Consider the following 10,848-nt stretch of genomic DNA (forward strand, 5'->3'; position numbering starts at 1 on the left):
ACACACACACACACACACACACACACGTGTGTGTGTGCCTACAAACGTAGACACAAAAATATGTACCCATATTTGTATAGTTCCACTCTGAGCTAATCCTAATGGGAAAGACCTCAGGAAAATGAGCTAATTAAGAATACTAACTTAAAAACATCAAAGTGTCAAGACTGAGGAGGTACACATTGTGAATCTTACCTGTGACATATTTGTATACAAGATAGATAAAAAACAATAAAGCATGGGACATGCCTCTTGCTACATAGTGCACAGAGCTGTGCACTCAAGACGCAAACCCTCAACCTAGCAACTTCAATTCACAACCTAGGATGCTAGATTCACAATCATGACCTAGAAACCAAGAATATGTTAACATGTTAGTTCAAATACTCACCTTATCAGGGGAGATTTTCCAGCACATTTTACCCCAAATCAAAGCAAAAGAACTGGATCAAAATCCTTTTCAATAATCCTGAGATCTTTGATCCTCTGAAGCTCAAAATGTTTGATACCAGATTACAAAAGTACCTGAGCTTGAGGAGCACTCCTTCTCATCATTTGCGGGACTCCCAGGAGTTGCAGAGGTTTATCAAATAAAACCTGTGTGTGAAGGTGAGGGGTTGGCATAACAAGACTGTGGATGACTCTCTAACTCACCTACAATGAAATTGCTGAGTAGAAAACTTCCTTCCCTGCTAATCTTCTAAAACCCGAGAAAGTCTTAGTTCTGCACACTGACCAAAACCCTGTAAGTTTTAAAGACACTTCACTTAGAACCTGTCCTGATGGTTAGTCAGTGTAGGCAGAGACTGTTCTGCTCGTTCATTTCCGGGTTGCCCAGACAGGTAATAATTACACAGAAACTATATTAAATACAACACTGCTTGGCCAATTAGCTCATGCACATTTCTAGCTAATTCTTACATCTTGAATTAACTTATTTCTATTAATCTATGTATTGTCACAAGGCCCGTGGTTTACTGGTAAAGGTTCTTAGGTGTCTGTCTCCCTCAGCAGCTAGGTGGCGTCTTCCTGACTCTGTCTACTCTTTCTATGCATTTCAGTTCATATTTTTCTGCCTGGTTTTATTCTGCCTTGCCATAGGCCCAAAGCAGATTCTTTATTAACCAGTGGTAATAAAATATATCACATCATACAGATGGGAATCCTACATCATGTCAGGTCCTATGGTGGGGATTTCCAGCTCAGTTTACAGCCTGCTTCCCTCTTAACAAGCGGACTTTAGTTCTGCCACCTAAGTCTCCTTGTTCCTCTGACAGCAAACACAAACCTACTTACTTTTTGTAAAGTTCAATTCACATCCACCCCCCAAAAAATCCAGAGTTTGATCAGATTTTACATTTTCCTTTCTTGTATAGTTTCGAAAGAACACTGAAACTGAAATTTTCCTCTTGACATATTCACCTCAATTCACGAAACATGTTCTCTATTCCCCTAATATTCTCACTCCACTTTCTAGATTTATGTCTTTATGCAGCACTTGCACACTGATATTCTACAATGACCTCATATGGTTTATCTCACAGTATATATATACCTCATACAAGACAAAGATTTTTATGTTGTGTGACCTACTGGCCAAATATTTAAATAGCCGGAATATCTTCATGTTTGTGTACGTCTTGCTATGTATAAGTACCACTTTTAGACATTTTGAATATATTTTTTAAAAGGGTCATTCTGTAAATTGTTTTTTTCTAACTTATTCATTTATAGGTGAAAGATTTATTTCTGTGAGTTTACTTGCTGTGCAAAGACAAATTCCTAAATTTCTACTGCTCTCATCTTCTAATTTGTTTGGAAAGCAGAATATATTTTAAACTGTAAGGGTCTCTCATAACTACAGAGCTCAGAACCTTTTCCTCTCACACACATATTGTGAGAGTCAAAGCTTTAATTACTATGCCTTAGAGATCCATAAAACAAAAATGCCTCTGATCTGGAATCTGCTTGTGCAAGTTCAGATAGTTCCTGAAATGCTGGAACCTATTGTTTATGGGAGATAATAAGTCACATTTTTTTTACTCACCTAAAAAAGTTCGTTTTGACTCATCTGTACTAGATGTGCTTGATCACATGTGGGTAGGAGTTTGAAAGACAGGAAATACGTCAGGATATATGCTTGCCCATGATTGGACCTGATGGGGAAATGCAATGAATTATGAGTTTTCCTTCTTAAATCACTGAAAACCATGACTTGGGGCCATTTCTCAGGAATCTAGTTATGGACCTGGGCAGAGTCCTTCCACTAGCCAGTATTAATTAAAGCTTGCCTCAAATTTGGCCTTAAACTGTGGTTGTGGTCTTATTCTTGATTGATGAGGTTAATAATATTTTATTGAGGCATGTTTGACAAAACAAAATATTCACATTCAAGGCGTACAATAATATTAAAATGCACTCCAAAATGTAAAAAAAAAACAACTGAGTGTGAAGTGTAGAGCTTGAAAGAAAACTATACAAATAAAGCAATGAAAGCCATTATTATAAAGAACCCTGGGCAGTGTTCATACTGCATGCCCTCTATGTTAGTTATAATCTCCATTCTAAATAAATGGCTGAATTCCTATACAGAAGAAAGATCTTAAAAGATTCTATCATCTTTGCATGTACTAATTACCCCTTTCTTGGAAAAAAAAACAAAAATCGATGTGTGTATATATCATTTTTTAAAAAAAAACATGCAACTTATTTCCAAATTCTCATCATAGACAGGGAAAGGCAGTTTTGCATATAAATCTTATTTCTGTGTTATCTCATTGGACCATGTTATTAAAAGAAGAATATCATTCTTTACTTTATAGGCAAAATAAGATAAATTCACCAAAAGTTCCTGGCTCATACTTCTCATTCTTATTCTAATGATATTTGTGCAAATATGAAAAATTACCTTATTGCTCTATAGTGAAGCAAAACTATAACTTTATATTCTCTGTGAATTAATACTAGATTTATTTCCTAGGAAATGTTTTCTTATTTTCTTTTGAGGTTCCAGTAGAATGAGAATTAAACTTGGGATGACATGGTATACTCATTTCAAAGCTTTTCATTACATGTTAATAGTCCAGGGATTTTATAATCAAATATGTCAGGTATTACATGTACATCAACACTGTGATATACAGTTTATGGAAATTATTATTAAAAGAGAATATTTTTAATAATATCTTCACCCAGAATTGTTTATAAATGTTAAGTACACACTGATAGTATTTAAACCTCTTTATATTTTCTAAGACAATAGCTTAGGAAGGCCAAATTATGAGATGAGGAATACTGTACACAGAGCTTGCTATGGCATACATTTGGAGCTGGAGAAAACTCTTCGATAGTAAAAAGAGCAATCACTACAATGTACAAAATTCTGAGTCCAACTAACTCCACACGCAAAAATCTATAACCTACATTCTTTCTGAAGACTAATTGATTGCAAGTTTTGAATAAGCTATAAACTTGATGACATGATAAAACGTGCCACGTGAACTCCAAGATACATACTTCTTACTAATTGTCATTAGTGATTGGTGTGGGCTGCATCGTGACAATTGCTGCTTGACAAAGTTCCAGCATTTCAACATTGCAGACCATACTTCTCCAGTACCTTTTTACTTTCATTTTTAATGATTCTTGCTATTAATGTGTTTCCTTTTGAGAAATTTTGTGCAAGCTTTGGTAACAGATGAAAATGTCCACAATGGTAGCCTCTCTAAACAAAATAATTCCTTGGGAAAAAAAATCCCACCACCTCGAAAGTAGGAATTCCATTGTGCCCTCCTAATCTACACCAAGAATGGGAAAATTAGAGATTTTCTAGATACACCTGATCCCAAGGATGAAATGACTTATAATTCAGAACCAGAACCTGAGGCCATTGAGGTCAAGAGTTCAGTTAATAAGCATAGAGGAGTCAGTATGACATAAAAAGAGTAAGACATCATGACCTTCCCTTTTGGGAGTGTTCTGAGGGAAACAGGTCTATATAGTAAGACCAAAACACAATTAGGGAGCATCTCAGTGCTTACCCTCTTGACAAGGAAAGTATAGGCTTCCCCAAACTTTCTCTAGAACTCTGTCATTTGGACGCCCCTGCCTACAAGTGAGGGAGTCTGGGAAAGTGTGTATAGCTGGGTGAACTGCTCTTAAATTGTAGCCTAGTGTCTGGCCCCAGAAGAAGTATTTTCCCAAGGTCAGGCATTTGAATTAGGGCATCTATATCCTCCAGGTTTTGAGGAAAATTCCTGTTAGCTAAAAAGGGAGACAGTCTTATCTATCTCCAAAGAAACTTGTGGCTCTTTCATTCATACAGACTCATCAATGTCAAGGCTTTCTTCTTCCAGTCCCTGATCTCAAGGCACATCCCACCTCACAAGCCCCTTTTGTTCTGTTTAATCCTACGTGCTATAAAAGGTGTAGTCTTTGGGACCTGAACCCCCACTGAAGCATGTCTCCAGCAAATGATATGAAAACCTAATGTAGTACAGCCTAAATTATATGTACAACAGTTCTAGGAAATATAAGAAAGTACTCAGCTAATAGTGATTAAGTCAAGGTGATTCTTTTTCTTTTAAGCATCCTAAATTAGCCACATGCTATCATGTAAAACTGAAAATACAGTAATAATTTTAACATTCCTTTTCCATATTAATTTAATTGTTCTATATTAGTTGTCTGTTCAAATAAATCTCTGGTTTCTGATATAAACAATGTATTCACAGGTATTTTTAACACATGTTTCTGTGAATTAATGTTTTTAACAAAGTATTTACAGATATATAATTTATTATCTCATTTAAATTTTATAATCTATTGATTTTTACCAAGGTAGTTTGAAGAATAAAATGGTTCATTCCTAAAATAATTAACAAGAATATATTTGAGTGTGGAGATCAAGGAAAAATAAATAGCTCAGTGTTAGATATCTGAAGTTTAAGATGGCACTAAGACACAAAAGGATATACCTTAAATTGATCACATACTTGAACACAAAGAAAGTCTCAACAGATACAAGAAAATTGAAATAACAGCCTGCATCCTATCTGCCCACTGTGAATTAATTAATCTGGATATCAACTACAGAAAGCTTACAAACTTATGAAAAATGTATAACTCTAAACTGAATAAAAATGGGGGTAAGACAAACTAAGAAATTAAAGAAGTTCTAGAATTCAATAAAAATAAATACACAGCATACCCAAACTTATGGGACACAATTAAGACAATTTACAGAGTAAAGTTCATAACATGAATTGCCTACATTAAAAAAAAATTGAGAGATCTCGAAACAGAAATTTACCTACACACTTTAAAACTCTGGAGAAGAAGAAGAAACCACACCCAAAAAGAGAAGGTGGCAAGAAATAGTCTCACTCAGGCCTGAGATTAATAAAATAGAAACAAAACAACAAAAAAATACAATAATACAAATCTTAGAGAAAATCAATACTATTGACGAAAATAGTATTCAAAATAACTAACAGGCAGAAAAAATATCTAAATTAACAAAATTAGAAATGAGAAGTAGTACCTAACAGACACTGAAGAAACCCAGAGAATCAATAGGATATATTTTAAAAATCTGTACTCCACAATATTGGAATGTCTAAAAGAAACAGATAATTTTTTAATATGTACAACTTACCAAAGTCAAATCAAAATCAAATAAGCAATTAAACAAACCTATAACTCCTAGTGAAATATAAGCAGTCATTAAAAGTGTCTCCTGCCAAGAAAAAAAAAAAAAGGCCAGATGGTTTTTGAGAATTCTGCCAGACTTCGAAAGAAAAGTTAATGCCAATACTCTTCAAATTATTCCACAAACTAGAAACAGAAGGAAAACTGACCAGTTGATTTTACAAGGCCTCAATTATCCTGACACTCAAACAACATAAAGACTCAAAAAAGAATTACAGACCAATTTCCCTTATGAATATAGATGCAAAACACCCAATAAAATATGTGCAAACAAAATGGTAATTAGCAGCATAAAAGGCCTTTGACAAAACCCAATACCACTTCATGATAAAAGTCCTGTAGAGCTTAGGGAAACAAGAGACATACCTCAACATAATAGAGGCATAATAGAGGCAAGTGCAGAGAAACTCCAGGAAAATAAAGCCCTCTAATCAACATGAGTAAAGCTCATATGAACTCACAGAGACTAAAGCAGCATGCACAGGACCAGTAAGACTCTGTACCAGGCTCTCAGCAAAAATACATGGCTTCCAGTTTAGTATGTTTATGGGATTCCCAGGTGTGAGAATGAATGGGTCTCTAATTCTTGGGTCTTCTCTTGGTTTGTCCGATCCTACCTCAATGTGAAAACTTTTGTTTTATCTTATTATATTTTATTTTGTTATATTTTCAAGAAATGAATGAATAAATGAAAGCATAGCCACTAGGGTGAAAGTCAACAACGAACTATCATTTATTCCTGCTGGCTAGGGAAATCAGTTTTCTCTAAAGGAGTGGTGCTAGGTACACCAACCCCTCCAGGAAACAGCTCATGTTCAGGAATAGTTGGTCAACATATAATGAACTGGACCGCTGTTTCTTTTTTCTTTCTTCTTCTGTGTGCTTTTATTTGGTTGCAATTTGCTGAGTTTTTTAATTTAATTCTTTTTTATTAATTTATAAAAATTTCCACTTCCACCCCTCCTCCCAATACCCTCCCACTTCCTCCACTCCCTCTCCTCCTCCCTCTCCAGCCCTAAGAGCAATCAGGGTTTCCTGCCCTGTGGGAAGTTCAAGTTCCTCGCCCCTCCCTCCAGGTCAAGGAAGGTCATGTGCCACCACCATGGCTTCAGTGTCTCTTGAAAGTGCATATACACATGTGCACACACACGCATAGACACAAATAACACAAGATACTGGTTATGTTACAGAACCTGGTCAAACCACTGTTAGATATGGCTAGCCATGATTAGTCTGGCATTTTGGGTGACATCACAAGGAAGCATTATGAAGTATGCTAACAACTACTCTGTTTTAGGCACTGCCTGCATTGGGCTCCTGTCCTTCTATCTCGAAGTAGCTGGTCTACAGAATATTGACTGTGACAGACTGGTAATCTCCAGTCTACTAGACTTTGATAGAGTGAGTTCCTTTCCAGTTATTGGTTTTGGTTCCAGGGTTAAGTTTTGCTATTTCATGTTTACATGTATGCTATTAGTTTACATCCTAGGTTTGATTTATGAATGTTCTATTTTTTCATTATTACCCAATTTTCTGTTTCAAAATTCATTTATTCTTTACTTTTTTCTACTGTGGTTTCAATTTTCTTCAGATGGAACATGTGTTACTGTAAACTAACCATAGCAATTACATTATATATTTCCCATCCATTTCTAGCCTGTATTTTGGTCAAACTCTCCTGCTCTATCGCTTCCTCCACTCCATCTCTGTGCCTAATACTGTTTCTTGGATAAATGCTCTGCCCTCCTCTTCCTTAAACGCGCAGAAGAAGAAAATATCATATTTCTCTTTGTGGACTTTGTTTCTCTTAGATGAGATTTACTCTATGTGTAGCTACTTTCCCAGAGCATAAGTGATCAGTGATCCCTGTGTCTGAGTATGGGTTCCTCCCCAGAATCTGAACAGATGCTGCCACATTCTTATTCAGTGTCTTTATGTCAATTATCCTCTGGATTATTCTTGTACTTCTTGGTCTTAAAGGCATAATAGGGTTGTTTGGGTTATCTCAGATTTCAAGACAGAGAATTCATACCTAAACCTACATTCTAAAACCATAATCATTTTTTCCCGAGCATCGTGTGTCCTTGAAATTTTCCAAAATACAGAGAATGTGAGGTAACCATCATGGCCAGCACCCAGGAAGAAGACATCCTGAAGAAGAATTATAAATTTTTAACATCTCTAGGTTGTGCTGCATTTGAGGAAGTGAAAATTGCCCAACACCTTTCCATGAAATCGCAGGTGGCTTTCAAGGTGCTTGAGAAAGAGTACAATGATGAGGAGTACATCAGGTCTGAAGTTGCGATCCATAAGTCCTTGCAACACAGCAACATCATCCAGGTCTTCCATGCTATCAACACACTGCAGACCACCTATCTCATCATGGAATACCTTAAAGGAAAAGACCTGGTGATGTTGATCAGGGAGGTGGGCAGTCTAAAGGAGGAGGAGGCTAGGCCCATAATCAATCAGTTGGCATCTGCTGTGCACTTCCTACACCAAAGATGGATCGTGCACCGCGACATCAAGCTAGAAAACATCCTGCTGGGAGAAGGCAGCAAAGTCAAACTTTGTGATTTTGGGTTGGCCACTCAGCTTACAGAGGGCCAGATGCTGGAGGAGCTGTGGGGCACCTTCCCATATTTGGCCCCTGAGATCTTGGCCGGAACACCATATGACGCTATGGCAGGGGATATGTGGAGCTTAGGGGTTGTCTTCGACGTCCTGGTCACTGGAAAATTACCCTATGTAGCATCGACCCCCGAAGCTATGTACCATCTGATCACCACCACCCCGTGCCGCATTCCATACCATCTTTCTAAGGCCTGTTATCACGGGTTACATTTGGTTCAGGCTTACATCATCTCGGCTTATGGAACGACCTTGGCTGGGCCATATTCAGGAACACGTAACATCTCCTGCCAAGGAAATCCTCCCCAAGGTTGTGGAGACCATGTGTAACATCGGGTACACCTGTGAGCAGGTTGTATCGTCGCTAAAAGACCCAGAGTCAAACCTAACAGCAACGATTAACATCCTAAAATTCAAAGTGAGCTCTGGGGACAGCAGTCTGCAAAATATCATCCCTGCAGTCACTATTAGTGTCCCTTTCGCCATGAAGAGGAACCACAGTGAACCGGCTCTGCTGTCCAGAAGCAGATGCAAAGCGCGGCTCCACACACACACCTGCCCGGAGGTGCTGCACTATTCAGATAACACAGCCACAGAAGGAGATGCACTGGCCACTGAAACCATCAAATCCACTACAGGGGACACCACAGTCAACATGATGTCACTGGATAGCCTGGCTGATGAATCCTCCACCCCTGAGCCACCTCTGAATGGGAAATGCATAGGGCTGGTGAACATGGTCTTCAGCGAAGAACAATCCACAGAGCCAGAGGTGACCAGTGAACAGGCCCAGGTTGTACCCACAGCCTCTGGAACTCCGGGAAACACAGGCCACTCCGGGGCTGGAAGCTGATGAAGAAGAGAATTTCCCGGGCACTGAGAGCACTGTGCTCTGCTGCCTGCCCGCCCTACGTGGGCAAGCAGAAGAGGCCTAGGAGAATTCTGGCCCTGGTAAGGAGTGCCTGATGCAGGAGGGAGCCAGGCAGAAACTCAGAGGGTTGTGGTCCTGCAATCAAGGGCAACAGGCCCCTGCATCCATACTCCAGCTACAGGTTCTGAGCTGCCTGTCCATTTCTCCTTTAGCTTACTGCTGCCAGATCCAGGGCTGGACAGAAGGCCCATCTGCCCACTGAGCCTCCACCTCCCCAGCTTTGGTTTACATTTAGGACTCTTACCCACAACATATAACACATCTCCCTCTGCAACTAGCAATGACTGGGATGTCCACCTCATGCTGATCATCATCTTGGTCACTTCCTCCTCTCCAACTTAATTTATGACTGTCTGTCAGGCAGACCTGCAACAATGCAGGTCTTTGAATCTGATTGGCAGGGACAATGGATACAGAGTTAGAGCTTATGCTTGAGTCTGAACCCCCACTCCTTCACTAGTTCTGATTCTGGTGTTATTTGCTTTTTTAAGTTATTACTTGTTATTTGTTAATTTTTGTATATTTCAAAAAAATGTTTTAATTAGTATACTTTGGAAGTACAATTTAAATAGAGAAAGTAGTACATATATGATTTTTCCCTCTGTTGTTAATGCTTCATGTAAATATCTGAACACTCATTAGTTACTATAAAAGCCTAATGTGGACAATAAATATTAATATTAGCCAAAAAAAGAGAGGAGCTTCTTGTCCTAGCTTGTAGGAGAAACTGTCATTCAGCCTTCCTAAGCCTTAGCTCTCCTGCCAAAACCAGCCTACCCAAGCCTCAGCCATCCTGCCAAAACCAGCCCACATGAGCATGCATGGCAGGAACTTCCTCCCTTAACCAATCGAAGGCCTGCTGCTATGCCCAGAGAGTGCTGACTAATGGACATGTGACCGGAGTTGCCAATGAAGGAAGAACAACACCGAAGAATTGGCCACCTGAGCCAATGGGACCTTGGGATGGGATATGAGAGGCCTGCCCATACTCTCAATAAAGGAGTTGGCTTTTCGTAGTCACCAGACTTCCAGAGTCTATGTGGTTGGCTCCATGCCTTCTCGCCCCCTCCCACAAGTGGTTTCCCTGCTGGGTTGCCTCAACTCAGGTTGATCTTGGCTCAGTTTTCCTTCAAAAATCTCCCCCTCCTTCTCCTGCCCTTCTTCTCTCTCTTTTTTTTTGTGGCCTCTGTTCACAGGTGACTCTCAGGAGCTCACCATCTCATCTTGTCCTGGTTCAGTAGGAGCCCAGGCAACATCAGCCCACTCTGTCCTCCCAGGCCACCTATGACAAGAGGACATTTAGTCCCAGTCTGCCTCACAGAAAGTCCTATCTGAGTATCTTCAGCTTCATTGCCCAGACTAGTCACGAGGCTATTGTTGAGTCAATCACTGTGTCCTAGGTAGTATGATGTTCTGATTGGCCAGGCCTGAGTCATAAGACTACCCAGGCTGTTCATGAAACTAATTTCTTTAGAAGCACAGACACTGAGAGTAAAGGCAAAGCAATGGACTGGAAAAGAAGGGCAGTTATCAGGTGTGGGTGCAGGCCAGCTTCCTGCTAAAGATGAAAGCAGGCT

The 10,848-nt window shown here is 39.3% G+C and overlaps 1 protein-coding gene across 1 annotated transcript; it reads left to right on the forward strand.

The window, feature by feature from the left end:
* The first annotated feature begins 7,833 nt into the window (after positions 1–7,833).
* On the forward strand, positions 7,834–9,193 carry LOC125417568 (sperm motility kinase-like). The gene is made up of 2 exons (XM_087896664.1): positions 7,834–8,504; positions 8,563–9,193. Exons 1-2 carry the CDS (start codon positions 7,834–7,836, stop codon positions 9,191–9,193), a joined length of 1,302 nt encoding a protein of 433 aa, XP_087752790.1.
* The last annotated feature ends 1,655 nt before the right edge of the window (positions 9,194–10,848 follow it).

The sequence above is a fragment of the Myodes glareolus genome, chromosome 14 (genome assembly GCF_982192425.1).
Source record: "Myodes glareolus chromosome 14, mMyoGla1.1, whole genome shotgun sequence".
NCBI lineage: Eukaryota > Metazoa > Chordata > Mammalia > Rodentia > Cricetidae > Myodes > Myodes glareolus.